Source organism: Colius striatus, chromosome 8 (genome assembly GCF_028858725.1).
Source record: "Colius striatus isolate bColStr4 chromosome 8, bColStr4.1.hap1, whole genome shotgun sequence".
In the NCBI taxonomy this organism is placed as follows: Eukaryota; Metazoa; Chordata; class Aves; order Coliiformes; family Coliidae; genus Colius; species Colius striatus.
Genome location: NC_084766.1, coordinates 18,766,155 through 18,786,287, shown reverse-complemented (window position 1 = coordinate 18,786,287; position 20,133 = coordinate 18,766,155). Strand labels below are relative to the sequence as shown.

The following is a 20,133-nucleotide window of genomic DNA, read 5'->3' as shown; positions in this document are numbered from 1 at the left end:
GCACTGGGATCTCAGAGGAGCCTGAACACCTTACACAGTCACTGGTAGGACTCAACAGCAAAAGGACATCCTCTCTTCTGCATCCTCCCATTCTGATCAGAAATTATCAACAAACTAGACAAGCAGCAAAAGTTTTGATTTCTGAGAATAACACAGTATTGGTTAACACAGAGGATTCACCCAATGGTGAGTTGTTGGGTCTTTTTTGCCACAGGGCACGTACCAAACTTTCAATGGGCTGTTTAATAATGGCACTTATTTCCAGTGTGCCACACTATTTCTCTTCTTCCAAGGAGAACACATCAGTGGTGGGCAGGAACCCAGCTACCTCCTACAAACTGCTTCCATGACTGTACTGCAAGGACTTCAGTTCACTTTAAAAAGCATTTTAATGAGTACATGACCTTTTGGGAACAAAACTATGTGGTTTTGTTTACTGAAACACAACTGTGATTACAAACAGGGATGATTTTTTGTTTTCAGAAAAATGTTGCTGGATTTGAATGTGTACTGGTTTTGCCTGGACCAGGTTTTTTTAGTAGTGAGGGGGCTACGGGGCTGGCTTCTTTAAACAGGATTGCCAGAAGCTCTCCCTGTAGCTCACAGGGTTAGGGCCAGTCAATTCTAAGCTAGACCCTGCAGCTGACCCAGGCCTGGTCAGTTAGTGACTGAGGTAAAGCCTCTGTGAATAACATATTTGAGATGGGGAAGAGGTTGTGGTGCAGTTACAAAACTGCAGGAGCAACAGAGAGTGAGAATGTGAAAACATCTCCGCAGACACCAAGGCCGATGGAGAAGGAGGAGAAGGAGGGTGCTTAGGGCCCTGAAAGAAAAGGCTCCCCTGTGACTTTTGGTGAGGACCATGGTGGAGCAAGTTGTCCCCCTGCAGTCCATGGAGGACCATTGAGGAGCAGAGTGGATGGATGCCTGAAGGAGACTGTGACTCCGTGGGAAGCTCACTCTGGACCAAGTTCCTGGCAGGACCTGGGAGCCTGTGGGGAGAGAGGAGCCCACACCAGAGCAGGTTTGCTGTCAGGACTTGTGATCCTGTGAGGCACTCAGGCTGGAGCAGACAGTACCTGAAGGACTGTTCTTCTGGTGGGTGAGCCATGTTGGGGCAGGGTGTGCGGAGCTGCCCCCATGGCAGGCCCCATGCTGGAGCAGTTCGTGAGGAGCTGCAGCCCATGGGAAGGACTCACACTGGAGAAGTTTGTGAGGGACTGTCTCCCATGGGAGGGACCCCACAGTGTAGCAGTGGGAAGTGTGAGGAGGCCTCCCTTTGAGAAGAAGCAGCGGCAAAGTCCATCTCTTAACAATTGACCACATCCCTTGTACCACTGGGCGGGGGGGAAGGAAAGAAGTCCCGGGAAGAGGAGGGGTTGGGGGAGGTGTTTTTAAGATGGTTTGGTTTCTCATCTCCCTGCTGTTATTGTTTCTTTAATAAATCAAACCTTTTTCTCCCTGAGTCTATTTTGCCTGTAACACTAATTGCCGAGTGATCTCTCCATCCTTATCTCAACTCACAAGTCACTGCGGTCACACAGACGTGGTGGGACAGCTGCCATGACTGGAGCACAGCCATGGAGGGTTATGTATTGTTCAGGAAAGACTGACAAGGCGTGGAGGTGGAGTTGCTCTCTATGTGAGGAAGCAATTAATGTGTACTGAACTGTGCCTGGGTGGGGATGAGGAGCAGGTAGAGTGCTTATGGGTAAAAGTTAATGGGCAGGGCAAGGCAGGTGATATTGTTGTACGAGTTTACTACAGGCCACCTGATCAGGAGGAGGATGTGGATGAGGCCTTCTACAGACAGCTGAGAGCTGCCTCATGATCACAGTCCCTGGTCCTCATGGGGGACTTCAACCACCCTGCTATTTGCTGGGAAAGCCACTCAGCCAAGCACACGCAGTCCAGGAGGTTCCTGCAGATTGTTGACGACAATTTCCTGTCACAGATGATCGACGAACCAACAAGGAGAGGTGTGCTGCTGGATTTGGTACTGATGAACAGAGAGGGTCTGGTTGGGGATGTGAAGGTTGGAGGCAACCTCAGCTGCAGTGACCATGAGATGGTAGAGTTCAAGATCCTGTGTGGAAGGGGCAGAACACAAAGCAGGACCATGACCCTGGATTTCAGGTGAGACAAGTTTGGCCTCTTCAAAGATCTACTTGGATGGATCTCATGGGATATGATTCTAGAAGATAGAAGTGCCCATGAGAGCTGGTCAGTCTTCAAGCATCACATCCTCTAAACCCAGGATCAATGTGTCCCAATGCACAAGAAAGGAGGAAAAGGAGGTGGAAGGCCTCCATGGATGAGCAAGGATCTGCTGGGAAAACTCAGGCAGAAAGCAGCCATCTATGAGAGGTGGAAACAGGGGCTGGCTTCTGGGGAAGATTATGGGAACATTGCCAGGACATGCTGGGGTGCAACTAGGAAGGCTAGAGCCCTTCTAGAATTAAACTTAACCAGGAAGGTTAAGGAAAACAAGAAGGTTTAGCCAGGGGTCTTAAGGACAGTAATAAGGCATTTTTCAAGTACATCAGCAGCAGAAGGATGGCGAGGGGGAATGTGGGCCCACTGCTAAACTCTGAGGGTGCCCTGGTGTCTGAGGATGCAGAAAAGGCCGAAGTACTGAATGCCTTCTTTGCTTCAGTCTTTACGGCCAAGGCTGGCCCTCAGGAATCCCAGTCCAGCAAGGATAACAGGATGGCCAGGACAGCGGAGGACTGGCCCTGGGTGGAAGAGGAAAAGGTTAAAGACTTGTTGGCCAAGCTTAAGGCTCATAAGTCAGTGGGTCCTGATGGGATGCATCCTAGAGTGCTGAGGGAGCTGGCTGATGTGATTGCTAAGCCTCTCTCTATCATTTTTGAACAATCATGGAGGACAGGCAAGATGCCTGAGGACTGGAGAAAGGCCAGTGTCACGCCAGTCTTCAAGAAGGGCAAGAAGAATGACCCAGGAAATTACAGGCTGGTCAGCCTCACCTCCACCCTTGGAAAAGTGATGGAACAACTCATCCTGAATGTTATCACTGAACATATGAAGGATAAGATGGTTATCAGGGGGAGTCAACATGGCTTCACCAAGGGGAAATCCTGTTTGACCAACCAGACAGCCTTCTATGAGTGCATAACCGGCTGGCTAGATGAGGGGAGAGCAGTAGATGTCACCTACCTTGACTTCAGCAAGGCTTTTGACAGTCTCTCCCATAACATCCTCATCAGAACGCTCAAGCAGTGTGGCTTGGATGAGTGGACAGTGAGGTGGATCAAGAGCTGGCTGAATGACAGAGCCCAGAGGGTGGTGATCAATGGCACAGTCGAGTTGGAGGCCTGTGGCCAGTGGAATTCCACAGAGATAGATTCTGGGCCCAGTCTTGTTCAACATCTTCATCAATGACCTGGATGAGGGGACAGAGTGTACCCTCAGTAAGTTTGCTGATGACCCCAAACTGGGAGGACTGGCTGATTCCCCAGAGGCTGTGCTGCCATTCAGCAGGATCTCGACTGGCTTGGGAGTTGGGCAGAGAGGAACCTCATGAGGTTCAACAAGGACAAGTGCAGAGTCCTGCATCTGGGAAGAAACAACCCCATGCACCAGTACAGGCTGGGGGTCGAATTGCTGAAGAGCAGCTCTGCAGAGAGACATCTGGGAGTGCTGATTGACAATAAGCTAAATATGAGCCAGCAATGTGCCCTCGTGGCCAAGAAGGCCAATGGCATCCTGGGATGCATCAAGAAGAGTATGGCCAGCAGGTCAAGGGAGGTTCTTCTCCCCCTCTACTCCACCCTGGTGAGGTCTCATCTGGAGTCCTGTGTCCAGTTCTGGGCTCCTCAGCTCAAGAAGGACAGGGAAGTGCTGGAGAGAGTCCAGCGCAGGGCCACCAAAATGATCAGGGGACTGGAATATCTTTCATATGAGGAAAGGCTGCGGGAACTGGGGCTGTTTAGTCTGGAGAAGAGGAGACTGAGGGGTGAACTTATTAACATTTACAAATATCTAAAGAGTGAATGTCAGGAGGTTGGTGTATCCCTTTTTTCTATAGTAGCTAGCAACAGGACAAGGGGTAATGAAATGAAGCTGGAACACAAAAAGTTCCACTTAAACATAAGCAAAAACTATTTCACTGTGAGGGTGAGGGAGCCCTGGCACAGGCTGCCCAGAGGGGTTGTGGAGTCTCCTTCCTTGGAGGTCTTCAAGACCCGCCTGGACATGTTCCTATGTGATCTGATCTAGGTGGACCTGCTTCTGCAGAGGGGTTGGACTAGATGATCTCCAAAGGTCCCTTCCAACCCCTACCATTCTATGATTCAATGATTCTATGAATTGCTTCAGGAAATTATTATGGAGCCATGCTGTTTTTTGTAGCTGTTTTTCTGGGCTCATATTTTACCTAGAGCCCCCTCTCTTCTTGATCTCCAAGTGCGTATCCTGTGAGCTATTCAAAATTCAGGACTTGTACTTAGTGATTGCACTGATGATTTTCTGCTTTAATAGCTCATTTTCCAAAGGCATCAGAGTGTTCTCTGCAAAATATATTCAGAGGGACTCATGGAAAGCAGGCCAAACACTGCCTCCAGTAGTGGCACAAACCACAGTGTCATAAGAATGCATCCAGTATTGAGGCTAGGACTTGGAGAAACTCAATTCAGTCTCAGAAAACCACTTTATTATGTAAAAAGAGAGCAGTGATGTTCTTTTTTTCCTTTTTTTTCCCAAATTTTCCTTTGTTAAGGCTGAAATTCTTTTAGGCAGGCCTTCGTCCTCACTTGATCTATAGGTCCCCTTAAGTATTTAATCCAACTGGATTATACAGTAAATGGTCCTTCCTTAATATCTTTTAGTCTGAAGAATCAATGTACCTTATTTTGAAAGGTACAGTGAAGAAGGTCACAGTACATTGAAAAGTATGCTGAATGAGGTTGTGAAAGTTCACTCTTTCAATGAAAGCTGTTTTGGAAGTCTAATGTTGAACCCTTCCAGCTGATGCCTGTGTTATCTGAGTTTATCAAGAAACATTTAACCAACTCATCTGCATTGATTAATCAAATATCCTTCTTGCCAAGTCCTTGTGAAATACCAGATAGGCTGTGCAAAGTGTTTGATTAATTCTTCATGCTTTATTTTGTTTCCATACTTTATTTTGTTTGTGATCTGGGCTCTTGAATACTAACAGAATGTATTGTACTGTACCACATGTAGATAGATCACTGTGCATCTTTTGCCTTTTGCTTCTGCAGGGGGGTTGGACTAGATGATCTCTAAAGGTCCCTTCCAACCCCTACCATTCTATGATTCAATGATTCTATGAACAGGAAGAAGATGATGTCATCACAGTGAAGAGTATCCCTCCACCACTATCCTCCTGTTAAAATGGCTCACCATTGGCTGTGTCACTTTGGTGGGGTCACTTCTTAGGGCTGTTCAGTTTCTTTGATTTCCTCCTTTAACTTCTCAAACAACTCTGTTATCTCATGCTTCTGTCTGGCAGGACTGAAAGGTAAGGTGAGGGGGTGCATTTCATCACTTAGTATCAGCATTAGTTACTTTTTTCTTCATGTTTTAAATGCATGATTTCTCATCTGTTTTCCTTATTACTGTGGTTACTTGATATCACAAAGTGTAACCAAAAGTTTTGGTACTTGATGATTGCTGATTTTTTCTTGACTTTTTAATTGTCAGTGAGTGAATTTTTCCAGTGTCATTTTTCTTTATATCCAGAACATACAGACTGACAGCAAGTTACATGTTTCCATGGTTTTTTGCAATAATGATAAGCAACTTATAGAAGTTGCTGAATGCCTCTAGTTAAGGCTCTAGTCCAAGTTTCAGCAGGACTGTGTTCAGGTCCTGTCTGTACCATAGATTCTCATCTCAGGCATGGTGGCTCTCTGCCCTATGATGATAGTGTTATAGTTGGGGACAATTGATAAGGTTGTCCCTTCACCTCTTTACCTTCCAGGTCATGGACCTTTCAGATAACCTACTGCAGACTATGGTGGTTCTGCAGCTGGTTCAGAAGGAGTTCCATTGCCCACACAGACAGCTGGGAGCAACAATCTCAGGAGCTTCACTAAAGCCCAACATCTTGTTTGAAATTTGAAATGGACAGACATCTTCTTTGAAATGAGCAGCCTTTACTTCTATGCCTCTATACCATGTGTAGCACTGGGACTGAATTTTCCCATTTCCTGACTTTTTTCTGCCTGACTTGGGAAAGTGTTTGTTGTTTCTTGATGCTTCTTGTAGTCTAGAAATAAACACCTTGGCTTTATTTAAAGTGTATGTAGCAGCAGTGTAGTTGTTGGAGTCATTGTACAGGTCACAGGAAAGCTGTCATCAGCTTAATTTCCTTGCCCTTTTTGAGACTAAACAAGCAATTAACCACGTATTGCAAATGGTTGATGAACTTCATTCTTCTCAGCTGAGTTATGTTTTGGGTCCAGTGAGTTCATAAACAAATATTTAACCAAGTGTTTTGAGATAGTTGGTCAAATGTCATTTCTGTGATGTGAAAACTGATGATGTGGTTTTTATCTTATCTCTAGTACCACCCACGTAGCATGTTACAAATATGGGTGTAACACAAACTATTGAATGTTAAACCTTTATTCCTACTGATTATATCAGATCCTTTATCAAATTGCTGCTAGAAATAAGGCAAGAGTGATATTGTGATTTTTCTACAGGGCATTAAGGAAAAACCTATCAGAAAACAGTAAGAATTTAGTAGCTGAGGTGTTATTCACAGTGAGATGATTTCCATAGGCTACTCTGCTAAACTGATCAATGAAAGTATGTAATGAAATGTTCATTATAATATAAGGACATAGGAGCCTGAGGATGGATGTACAGGATCATGGCAAAAGTCAAGCCAGTCTAGAATCCTTTCCAACAGTGGCTTAAAAACTAGCTCCCGATGAACAGAATAAAAGCAAGGCAAGCACAAAGGCATATGCTTTCACACTGCTCAGTCTCCAGTGATTCCTGAGCCACTCTAGATATCTTTGTGCTTGAGTATCCTCAATGGATTTTTCTCCTGTGAATTTGTCCAGTTACTTTTTGCACACATACATCTGCTGAGGGAGGTGGTGGGGGCATCATATTTAGGAGACATGTAGATGAGGTGCTAAGGGACATGGTTAGTGGTGGACTTGGCAGTGTTAGGTTAGTGGTTGGACTCAATAATTTTGAAGTTCTTTTCCACGGAAAGAATTCCATGATTCTATGATCTAATAAAATGGTGTTCCACAGCTCAAGGGAATGGTGTGTGAAGAAACACCTTCTTTTGACTGTTTAAAACCTTCCAGTTGCTATTTTAGTGCTCTAATAGTGCTCTTCTATATAGGAAGGATATATGATCAGTCATTCCCTTCTTACCTTCTTCAAATCCTTCACATTTTCATCAGTATGCTATATCCACTTTATTAATAGATTTTCCAGACCAGAGCAATCTAGTCCATTTAAACAGTCCTTCTAGATCTTAAGGCATCCTACATGCCTTGATCTAAGGCTTTTCAAGGTCTGTTCTGTCCTTTGGGAATCACAGCTTCACACAGAATTACAGCTAAAGGTCCACCCTAGGCTTCTATGGTGGCATAAAGAGATATCCTTTTTGTTCTCTATTCCTTTTAATGTCTAATATTTGGTTTGTTTTTTTGAGCATCTTACTTGGCATAGAGCCTTCTTAATATCCAGACTACAATGGAGGAAAAAATAATAATAACTCTGACATGGTCTCCTCTTCTATGATTTCAATCTGACAAAAACCCAAAGGGTACAGGATGTTCTCTAGGAGTACTGGCAGACTCTCAGGCTGTCATAGTTTGACTTGACAGCCATTTCTGGTAAGTAAGAAGGGGCTGTAAAGATGGCTCCTGTAAGAAGTTGTTCAAAACTCTCCCCAGCTCTGAGCCAGACCCACTTCTGGGGCTGAGCCAATTGAGTGCCTCCACAATCACTTTTTAAGAAGAAACCAGAGTAGGAGGTTTCTCCCTGTTTCTTCCTCCTTCTGTCCCTTCTTCTTTTCGGGCCGGTGGTGGTGCAAGGAGTAGGAACAGTGAGAGAAACAACCATGTGGATGCCAAGGTCAGTGAGGAAAGAGAGGAGGAGGTGTGCTGGAGCAGAGACTCCCCTGCATTCTACGGAGAGGACTGGTGAAGCTGAGATTTGTTTGCATTTTGTTAAAGACCCCGCATGAAGGGCAGAGATTCATATTGATAATGACCTCGTATCAGGGGCAGTGACTTATTTTGCTAGAAACCCTGAATCAGTGGTAGAGACTCATTTTGCTAAGAACCCCAAGTCAGGGGCAGTGATTCACTTGATTAAAGACTGCGTTCCAGGGGCAGTAACTATGGCCAGAAGAGTCCATGTCCCAAGGGAGGGATCCTGTATCTGCAGAAGCTGCAACTCTGGCAAAGAACCCACGCCAGATATTCATTTAGGACTGTCCCCCGTGTGAGGGACCCTGTATAGGCAGAAGCTGCAGCTGCTGGGAAGAACCCACACCAGAGAAGTTCATTGAGGACTGTGTCCCAGGGGAGGGACCCCGTATTGGAGCAGGCGAAGAATGTCAGGAGTCGTCCTCATCTGAGAAGACAGAAGCGGCAGAGCCCATCTGTGAGAGACTGACCACATCCCCCATTCCCTGCCCCCCTGAGCTGTTGACGGGGAAAGAGGTAGAGATATCGGGAGCAGTGAGCTGGGCCTGGGAAGAAAGGAGGGATGGGGGAGGGAGATCTTAAAGTGCTGGTTGTATTTTCTCAATCATCCCACTCCTTTTTTTGCTTTTATTCTGTTCTATTTCTTGTAGAATAAACTTTCCTACTTTCCTCTCTAAGCAGAGTACTGGAGTCTGTTTTGCCCAGGACTATAATTGGCAGCGAGCCCTTCCTGACCTTGTCTTAATCCACAACACCCTTGCTTATCTTGTTCCTCCCATTTCACTGGGGCCTCTGCCATCATAACGATGGTGGGGATGGATGGGGATTACCGAGTAAGAGGCTGTCATGCTGCTGCTGTGCTAGCTGGGTCAAACCACGACTCAGGTTAATAATTTTTAGAGCCTCTTGCATTTGTCTGTCCAGATACTGCCCTTCACAGCAACAGGAAAGGGGGCTGCTGCAGCACACTGTGTTTGCATGTCTAATTTTTCTCAATTGCCTCCCAGCCTCCTCCTAGCGAAGAGAAAGGGTAGAAAGCCTTTGTCCTTGTAAAGGCTAAAGAATAATGGGAAGTTTGGCCTATCTGAAGAGATGCTAACGTTGCTGATAATTTTGCAGTTTTATCTATAGTCTTCATGAGATCAGGTAGACTTTTCTCCATCAAAACCTGCTTTCCTATCCCTTTCTTTCTCCACTAAAGCACGTCAAACATATAATTTTTTTCCTCTCAGACTGAGAAAAGATTCAAAAGCTGTCTCTCTTAAGTTATACATACAAGTATTATCCAGCCTTGATAAAGTGCTTGACTCGAGGAGATAGCCCAGGAGACTTTTGAAAGAGGTTGAAGCTTGCACAGTTGCTGAACAGAGTATGAGTAGAAAGAATGGTATGGAATGGTATGGAATGGTAAGGAATGGTATGGTATGGAATAGAATAGAATAGAATAGAATAGAATAGAATAGAATAGAATCTTTTCTGTTGGAAGGGACATACAATAATAATCTAGTCAAACTATCTGACCACTTAAAGGCTGACCAAAACTTAAAACGTGTTATTAAGGGCATTGATGTTAGAAATTTGATAGTGTATCCTTGCCTCTCAACTTTCCATACAACATCTCAGTGCCTGGAGTTTAAGGGTAAAGCCGTCTTTTTCAGAAACTGAATCTGGTTTCAGTTTGTGTGTGGCACATATATAATTGTGTAAGGGCTACCCTGTGTAAACTTTCGATATCATCACACTCCTCTCTGCATAATTAGCCATACATTCCAACGTTGTAGATGTTTACAGCCAGATAGCTTCCTTTGCCAGCAATATTTCTGAACAGTGATCCTGAATATTAAAATGAAGAAATACTGAAAATGGTTACTTTTATTTGACCTGGAAGTCAGGGGATAGACCCTGCTTAATACCCTGGATCCAGATTTCCTCTAGCAGGATCCAGATTCCTGGGTCAAGATAAAGACAGTTAAGGAAAGAAAAAAATCCAAGTGATACAACGACTCCCCACCTCCTCTTCTGGAATGGAGTTCTGTTTCTGCTTAAAGAGCTGTGTTTGCTACACTGATTTTCACTTCCCTCTTTTGCACTTGTAGTCCAAGTCCTTAAGAACTGCTTGAGCTCTGAGGTAGTTGGATAGAACGCTTCATGAGATACTTTGTCCGTTGACTCTCATCTGTTAGCCTTCCCTTTCCTCTGCTCTCTTCCATGCTTTTCTCTTCAAGTCCTTGTTACTTTGTCACATTTTTGTCCTGGTTTCCCCCCAGCTGGCAACTTACTCCCTGACCCCAGTGGGATGGGAGAGAGAACTGGGAAAAAAAAGTAAAATATGTGGATTTTTACAAGATAAATACAGATTAACAGGACAGAAAAGAAGATATAATAATAACAATAATAACAGAAGATACAGAACAAGTGATGCTCAATGCAATTGCTTCACACCACTAAGCAATGCCCAGCCAGTTCTCAAGCAGCAGCTCCCGGACAGCATTTCCCTGCTTTATATACTGAGCATGATGTGAAATGGTGTGGAATATCTTGGGCTCCCCAGGTGAAATGTTTGCGCAGCAACCAAATTGTGCCTCTGTGGTTAGACTACATATTTGCCTGGTATGATGCTGTTCACAGACTATGTAGCTATGTCTCTTCTATAGTGTTACTCTCCAAGGATCCTTGCCATGATTTGGATTCTACCAGTCACACAGAAGGCCCTTGGTTACAATTGTGTATTTCATCCCAGACATGGAGGAGGAATGTCTAAGAACAACTTGGAGTTATGCCCTTTTTCAGCCACAACACCTGCCTCCACTGTGCTCAGCTACTAGAGGGACTGGCAGATGTCAATCTATGCATGAGGGCAAACAGTAAGAGTTTAAGCTAGGTTCTAAACAGTTTTGCATTTTGAGTTTGTTTGATGGCATTACACCACGATGACATTAGTCCTACATGAATGATTAACCAAAGGAACACAAGATAGAGAAGTAAAAAAATGAGTAAGGTAACAAGGAGTTCATCCTTAGTTTGCTCATTCTTATCTGGAAGAGATTAATAAGTTAATTTCACATCCAAGCAGGCACAATTGGCTAGCTTTGGTGTCAGCCTATAAATAAACATGGATTTCCAGGTCCAACATTAGACTCTTCTGATGCTCGATTTTTCTTCCTCAGCCCAGCATGGAGCTCCTGGGAACAACCACTGTTTTCTTGCTAGTCTGCATCTCATGCATGCTTCTCTTTGCCACATGGAGAAGCATGTCACAAAACCAGAAGCAGCCTCCTGGTCCCACTGCAATTCCCATTGTTGGAAACATACTCCAGCTGAACCCATGGAACTTGCCTCAAAGCTTGAAGAAGGTAAGATTCTGTCTTTTTCTTTCCCCTGTTGTCTCCATTGCATATAAACCAAAGTTCAGTCCAGATTGTCTCAGCTTAGTTCACAAGCTCAATTTGCACCAACTAAATATCTGACTCAAACAGAAACAAAAGGTTTCCCAGAAATACATGCTTCTGAAGTCTATATATTGCAATAATCTGTATATCCAAGTCTATATATTTGCAAGTCATATTAAGGATGAGTCCTGTGATTATCTCATGGCAGTACTGCAATTTGCAGTGGATTTGCAGTCAGGGCACTGATGCTATTGCAATATTTGCTATTCTTCTCCTGTATCCCACTTCTCACCACACTGGAAACACAGCGTGGTCCTTTTTGAGAGAGGATTCTGCTCTACGTTGCCGCCTCTGCTTTCTAGCAAATAGGTAAGATCTCCTGGGAGTGGAAATAATGAGCGAAAGGGTCAAAGCCAAAAAAGTTTGGAGGTGAATTGTGCTTCCATTCCCTCCCCTGGCTGATGTTACCCACCTGTCAAACAAAAGCTGTATGTTGCAAGGCCTGGGAGGGAATAGGTGGAGGCAAGTTCAGCTGGGGTGCGTATTCTTTAGTGGATTCTGAGGGGATTGTGGCAAATGGACAGGAAGGGTGGATGTCCCTGGGGTCTTCAGAGCAAAATTGTTGTGGTGGCTGACATCACTGTGTGTATTGTCCGATGCACACATAGCCATATCAGCTTGATTTTGCCTTGGTGCCTGTGAACGTCGAGAATCATGAGTATCCTCAGGCACTTCTCTTTGCTTCAGAGCACTAGGTGATTTGGTTTCCTGCCATAAAAAAAAAAAAAAGAGAGACTATATCTAGTTTGCTCCTAAACATGAGCATGAGAAGGTGTGTTCCAGGTCAGACCAAGTAGCCCAAGAATCCTCCTGCAATTGTCGCCAAAAGCAGATGTCTCGGACAGAGTACATGATTAGTACAAGGACGCAGTAACTCTCTTCTGATTTATTCACCCAATTTCCAGAGATCTGTGAGATTTTAGAGATGACTGTGGTATGTTTGTGCTCAAAATCTCTGTAGGCACTTGCTTCCATAAATGTGTAGAATTGCTTTTTGAGCCCACTGTGGCGGTTTTGCCTTGGCTGGGTGCCAGATGCCAACTGAATTGTAATATCACTCATCCTCCTGAACTGGACAGGGGAGACAGATATATAATGAGAGGTTTGTGAGTCAAGATAAGGACAGGGAGATCACTCAGCAATTACCATCATGGGCAAAACAGACTCAAAGTGGGGAGAAAAGGCTTTGATTTATTAATGAACAATTGGAACAGGGAAATGAGAAACAAAACCAAATCTTAAAACACCTCCCCTCACCTCTCCCTCACCCCAGGACTCTCCTTCCCTCCCCCCAAGCAGTGCAGGGGATGGAGTTGCGGTCAGTTGATTACAGATAGACTTGGTCGCTGCTCCTTCTCGGGGGAGGCCTCCTCACACTTCCCACTGCTACACTGTGGGGTCCTCCACACAGGAGACAGTCCCTCATGAACTTCTCCAGCATGGATCCTTCCCATGGGCTGCAGTTTCTCACATGCTGCTCTGGCATGGGGCCTCCCATGGGGGCAGCTCCTCACACCCTGCTCCAACGTGGCTCACCCACCAGGAGAACAATCCTTCAGGTACTGTCTGCTCCAGCCTGAGTGCCTCACGGGATCACAAGTCCTGACAGCAAACCTGCTCTGGCGTGGGCTCCTCTCTCCCCACAGACTCCCAGGTCCTGCCAGAAACTTGGTCCAGAGTGAGCTTCCCACGGAGTCACAGCCTCCTTCAGGCATCCACCCACTCCGGCGTGGGGTCCTCCACGGGCTGCGAGTGGATCTCTGCTCCTCACTGGTCCACCATGGACTGCAGGGGCACAACCTGCCTCACCATGGTCCTCACCACAGGAGAATCTTTCTTTCAGGGCTAAGCACCCTCTTCCCCATCCTTCTCCACTGACCTTGTGTCTGCAGATATGTTTTCACATTCTCACTCTCTGTTGCTGCCGCGGTTTAGCAACTGTGCCCCAACTTCTTCCCCTACTCCAATGTTATTCACAGAGGCTTTACCTCAGTCACTAACTGGCCAGGCCTGGGTCAGCTGCAGGGTCCATCTTAGAATTGACTGGTCCTAGCCCTGTCAGCTACAAGGGAAGCTTCTGGCAGATAATCGTTTAAAGAAGCCACTCCTGTAGCCCTTCTGCTACCAAAAACCTGTCCCAGCCAAAAGCACTACACTCATGTAAACTGTTATCCACTGTGCCCTGTAGAAAGGCATTTGAGACTCTTTTGCCAGCCCTGTGAAGAACTATTTTCTTTTCTGGGATTTGATCTTGAAACTCCACAAATTCCACTCATATTCACTGTTTCTTGTATGCTTCCCTCTTACCCTAGATATAACTCCTACTTGAAAGATCTCTGTGTTGCTGCTAACTACTGTCATGGTGCAGCAATGCTCAAACAAGAATACATCACCCCTCAAACCCTTTGCTACATTCTCTTCACAGGATTAACATTCAGAAATATTGCTTTTTGTGTTCCTCTTTCCTACAGCTCAGCGAGAAGTATGGTCCTGTCTTCACAGTACATTTAGGCCCACAAAAGGTTGTGGTGCTCTATGGCTATGATGTTGTGAAAGAAGCTCTGATCGATCAGGCAGATGACTTCAGCGGAAGAGGCGTTCTACCACTGTTCAAAAGATTCTTCCGAGGCACAGGTACACCCCTGGTTCATTTTGGCATATAAAGATGATGCTTTTAGTGCTTCAGGAACACACCTGAGAGTGCAGTGGAGGAGGGAGTAGTGTCTTTCAATTACTACTTTCATTCATACAGATTAGCAATAAAAGACTAAAAGCCCAGCTCATTACTTGGACCCTTGAGTAAATGGGACCCCTGGGTTTAACGTCTCAGCTTGGCTTCACTGAATGCTTTTCTATTTTTAGCATCCTTCAAATTCCATCTATAATTTTGTTCATTAAATATGCCTCTAAGCTCTTATGTTCATTTCTGAAAATTTTAACAATATACAGACAACTAAGGAATCTGCACAAGGAAAGTCAACAGCACAACAAAGACACAAGATTGTATAGGCTGTCCCAATAAGGGCCACATGCAAAAGTAGGCCCCGAGTTTACTCACCAGGGCAGATCCCAGTATGGCATTTATCTGGGTAAATAGTACCTATTCCATAGCACTATAGTACAGTAGCAATGGCATTGTCAATAAGGAAGGTGCACAGCACAACATGAGCAGTTACACTGCGAAGACCATGTGCTTGCAGCCAAGATCAATCCAATAACAGTGTTACCTCCTTAATTACATCCTAATGTAGTTACTCTAGGAATACATTCAGTTTTACTCAAAGTGCTGTGGCAGATGGATCAGATTTGTCACCTCGAGGATTACAGAGAAGTTACATTTTTGGGCATGTAGCAATTGCAATGGAACGCCACAGAATGGTGTCTTTTCATGTTGGCATACTTACTGTGAGGCTTCCATTCAGAGGGAGAAAAAATGATGTTTCCTCATGGAGTTCTCTTTTGCCTTCCTGTGCCAGGCATTGTGACCAGCAATGGGGAGACTTGGAAGCAGCTCCGGCGGTTTACACTCACCACCCTGCGGGATTTTGGGATGGGGAAGAAGGGCATTGAGGAGCGAATCCAGGAGGAAGCTCAGTTTCTGGTGGAGAGGATCAGGAACACACAAGGTAGGACATGCAACCTTGTGCCTTCTGGGCTGCCCTGTGTATCTGCAATGAGACAACGAGAGGTGTAGGTCTGCTTCATCAAATCTGCTACCCAAGAAATGGGCATGTGGTAGGCCAGTCATTGGTACTGTGACAGTATGGATGAATAAATGTAGGAAACTGGTGTTGGAAAGCATAATCTTACAAGCAAGATGTACACAACTGAGAAGTATAAAGCCATTATTTATATAATGCAAATAATAAATGATTAGGACTACTTATCTACTAGGCCCAGCATTAATATCACTTTTAGTCCTGCTGAGTGCCAGGTGTCCACCAAAGCTGTTCTATCACTCATTCTCCCAAATTGACAAGAGAGAGAGAAATATAACAAATGGCTTGTGAGCCAAGATAAGGACAGGGAGATCACTCAGCAATCATCATCACGGACAAAACAGACTCAACTTGGGGAGGACTAGATGATCTCGAAAGATCCCTTCCAACACTACTATTCTATGATTTTATGATGTATCGTAGAACATGAACAATCACAACAGAGTAGGGAAATCAGAAATAAAAATTAAAACATCTCCCCCTACTCCTCCTTTCTTCCCAGGTTTCTACCTCCTTCCCTCCAGCAGCACAGGGGGACAGGGAATGGGAATTATGGTCAGTTCATCACAGATGGTCTTTGCTGCTGCTTTCACTCTGGGGGACAACTCCTCACACTTCCCACTGCTACAGTGCAGGGTCCCTCTCATGGGAGAGAGTCTTCCATGAACTTATCCAATGCAGGTCCTTCCCATGGGCTGCAGTTTTTCATGAACTGCTCCAATGTGGGTCTCAGCCATGTGGTGAAGCTCTTCACGAATTGCCCCAGTGTGGGTCTCATCCATGGGGGAAACAGTCCTTCAGGAACAAACTGCTCCAGTGTTGGTTCCCCATAGGGTCACAAGTCCTGACAGCAAACCTGATCTGGCATGTGCTTCCCTCTCAAAAGGTTCCCAGGTCCTGCCAGGAACTTGCTCCACTGTGGGCCTCCCACAGGGTCACAGTTTCCTTCAGGCATCCACCCACTCAAGCGTGAGGTCCTCCACTGACTGTGCCTGGGCTCCACTGACTGTGACTCCCCTGAGGCCTCCATGACTGCAGGGGCACGGCCTCACCATGGGCTGCACCACAGGTTGCAGGGGAATCTCTTTTGTTGCTTTCTTGGATGTAATCTCACTTTTTTCTCACACCATAGTTTTAACAGCTTATGCAGCTGTGCTATCAAAACTAGACTTTGCTCACAGCTGTTTGAACCCCAAGGAGAGAGTTTAAAACTGAGGTTATGCTAACAGAGTTCAGAAAAGTGTGCAATAGCCTAAAGACTCAGGCAAAGTCCTTCTGGTTTTATTAGGTTTAGGTTTTGGTGGGAATCTTTCGGCCATTTCTAATAAATAGGCTATGAGGCAGACAAGGCACATGACAGTTGAAGAGGAACAAAAACACTCAGAGCAGTGTTCTGCTGAGAAGAGGACAAAAGAGGTACTTAAACAGGAAAATTAGTTCATTTCAAGAAGAGAAGAATAAATTACACAAGATTTTCATCATTCTTTTGAAGGAATACAAAACCCTGGGTCTCAAAAGGATGCAAAAGTCCCCTGCAGTGTCAGAGGAGAGGATTATGCCTGAAAAACCGAAAGCAAAATACCACTTTTATTTTTTTCTTGTTGCAGAGCAACCCTTCAATCCTAGCAACTTCCTAATCCATGCTGTGTCCAACATCATCTGCTCCATTGTCTTTGGGGATCGATTTGACTATGAGGATAAGAAATTTCTAACTTTAATTGACCTGCTAGAGGAAAACAACAAGTACCAGAACTCTCTGCAAATACAGGTGTGTGTCGTTAATTATCAAATGTGTTTCTTATTAAAATATTTTATTAATGAATATTTATTCATGTTGTTTATTTGACTCTGAGTGGATTTTTCAAAATTTGGAGATATTTTTGAAAGCCAAAAAGGCAATTAAATGACCAATTCCTGTTGTTTTTTCTTACCTTATGGAATTGTCATTGTATGTTCAAAGGAGAATATCATTGCAAAAGTTGCTCAAGTGAAGTCTATCCTTGAACACAGTGAAGCCATAAAGTAAAAGGCATTAAAATCCATTTGAGTAATAAAGACTTGCTGTTCCAAAACAGTTTAATTGCCCCATTTTCATAGTTATTGTTAGGAGAACATTTTATTGTATCCACATTAATCAGAATGTGCTTTTCCAACATTTTATACTTACAGATGTATAATTTCCTTCCAACTATCATGGATTTTTTACCTGGGCCTCATAAAAAAATGATACAAAACATTGGAAAAATTGATGAATTTACTTTAGAAATTGTAAAGGAACACCAGAAGACCCTGGATCCTACTTATCCTCGAGATTTTATTGATGCGTTTCTTAACAAAATGGAACAGGTAATGTAAGAGCAAGAGACTCACTGCTTGAATCCTAGCTTTCTTTCAGCTGTGCAGGCCACTGGGCTTCTGCAAATGCAAAGGGGAACTTTTGTTGGCTTTTGTTGGCACGTCAATTTCATTCTTACCTCTCCATTTTTAAACAGCACTGGGCAAAGCTAGGAAAGCTGAAGACCAATCTGGTTGATGTAATTCAGTGTTCCTCCCATATTAAAAATGGTTCATATAATGGTTCACAAATGGTTATATTCGAAATTATTGTAAATGCTGTCATTGGGGAGAGTGTCATGTTTTTGAAAGCACATTAGATGTGTTTAAAAACATACATTATGGGTACAGGACTTTTCTTTTTAGACAGACTGCTTGAGATTCAAAATGTTCTGCCAATTCCTCCCACAGGAGAAAAGGAAGGCTCACTCACATTTCACCATTGAGGCCTTGAGCAGAACCGCACTTGACTTGTTCTTTGCAGGAACAGGGACTACCAGCAACACACTGATATATGGACTTCTGATTCTCCAGAAATACCCAGAGATAGCAGGTAACAGAAAAAGAAACAAGCAACTGAAAATTTTTCAATGTCAAGGAACCAATTTGGACAATTCCCATCCCTATCACAGGTGGCAATAGTCCCCTGACAAAAGAAACACGTGTTTGCAGTGTAGAAATGTATATTAGTCTTAGTTGTAGGAAACAGATGTCAGTATGAAGAACAGTCATACGTTCCTGGTGTGCTAAAAGCAAGTTTTGCTGTAAATATGGGGAGTAGTTTAGACAAACAGATAGGGAACATTCAACATTTATTTCCTAACAGAGAAGGCTCAAAAGGAGATTGATTCTGTGATCGGCCGAGACCGAAGCCCCTGCATGGCAGATCGGAGCCAGATGCCCTACACAGATGCTGTCATCCATGAAATCCAGAGATTCATTGATTTCCTACCACTTAGCGTTCCACACACTGTCATCAGAGACACCAAGTTCAGAGACTATTTTATCCCCAAGGTCTGTTTGGCTGTGTCTGAGAAAGGTCATAATCTCTTGAAAACAATGATGTGTTCTATTAATTGTACTGTATTTTATTTTCAAAAGCACTGAAATCTTATCTAGAATTGGAATAATTTTGTTTGGAAGAGGATTCTGGAAGTCATTGAGTCCAACCCCTTGTATTTTAAAACTAGGCTCTTCTATGTGAAGAGAGTTTTATACTTTTTTTTTCATGTAAATGTAAGCAATCAAAATTCTGATTTATTTGGAAGCAATTTTAAACACTCCAACCAGACTTGACATTAAAATTCATTTTAAAAATTATTTGCCATACCAATGGCACACATTTTGATTCATAAAATGCTCATTTTAAATTGGTTAAACTTTGATTATCCTTCTATTCAGCTCTGGGAACTTCTTAATGCTGTTTTGCTCTGTCTCCATTTTAAGACTCTCCTCTCTTTGTGAATTCAGGACACTATGATATTCCCTATGCTGACTTCCGTTTTACACGACAGCAAGGAATTTCCAAATCCAGAAAAATTTGACCCAGGACACTTCCTGAATGCAAATGGCACCTTTAAAAAGAGTGACTACTTCATGCCATTCTCTGCAGGTAAGTCTTCTTTCTATTTCACAGCCTAGGCTATCCTCTAGGAGAACCTCATTGAGGATTTGAGTGCCTCCATCGCCATGGTCTGTACAGTGATGTCTAGTGGTCTCCTAGAGTCATTCCTGGGCAGCTCCAACACCTGTACAAGAGTTTCAGTTGACTTTCTTTTTTTAGCAATGTGTTCTACAAGAAGATTGGTATGAAATGGACTTAGTCACATAACTTCTTTCTCCAAACTTATTATCAAACAGCAGCAGAACATGAGAAACTGAAGCCTTCAAGCTGCCTTTGCCACTGAGCATTCATATTGTTCTAGACACTTAGCCCCTAGTTTAATTTGCTTCCTCAGAATGCTGCAGTGCTGTCTATCCATTCTGACATGTCTGAACTTCCATGGAACACGGGTTACAATAAGTTACCAGCAAAGGACTCCACCATCACCTCACTTTTTATTTTTTGCTTGCAGGAAAACGCGCCTGTGCAGGAGAAGGTCTGGCCCGGATGGAAATGTTCCTATTTTTAACAGCCATCCTGCAGAACTTTACTTTGAAACCTGTTTTGGACTGCAAGGACATCAACATTTTCCCAGTGGCCACCACTCTAGCAAATACACCCCAACCTTATAAGGTCTCCTTTCTTCCACGTTAGCCAAGTGAAGAGAGTTGCCAGGTCACAAACTCATGAAAGCTCTGGTTGACTGCAGTCATTTCCCACTCTAATGAGACTGAAATACTCAGATCATTTGCTAGATATTGTATGGAGAGAAATGTGCTTTGAACAAAAAAAAAAAGCATTGTGCTTTTATAATCACCACAGCTGGCTCTAAGCAGTGGCAAGTGTAGGCAATTGTATAG

General features: G+C 44.0%; 1 protein-coding gene across 2 annotated transcripts; it reads left to right on the top strand.

Moving 5' to 3' along the window:
- Positions 1-11,341: 11,341 nt before the first annotated feature.
- LOC104557931 (cytochrome P450 2H1-like) lies at positions 11,342-19,927 on the top strand. 2 transcript variants are annotated; one of them, XM_062000747.1, is made up of 9 exons: positions 11,342-11,521; positions 14,089-14,251; positions 15,094-15,243; positions 16,944-17,110; positions 17,506-17,682; positions 18,082-18,223; positions 18,497-18,684; positions 19,141-19,282; positions 19,746-19,927. In XM_062000747.1, the coding sequence occupies exons 1-9, from the start codon at positions 11,342-11,344 to the stop codon at positions 19,925-19,927; spliced, it is 1,491 nt and encodes a 496-aa protein (XP_061856731.1). The 2 variants fall into 2 exon arrangements, with proteins under 2 accessions (XP_061856731.1, XP_061856732.1); XM_062000748.1 differs by lacking the exon at positions 17,506-17,682 and having other exon boundaries at positions 16,944-17,104.
- Positions 19,928-20,133: the final 206 nt, after the last annotated feature.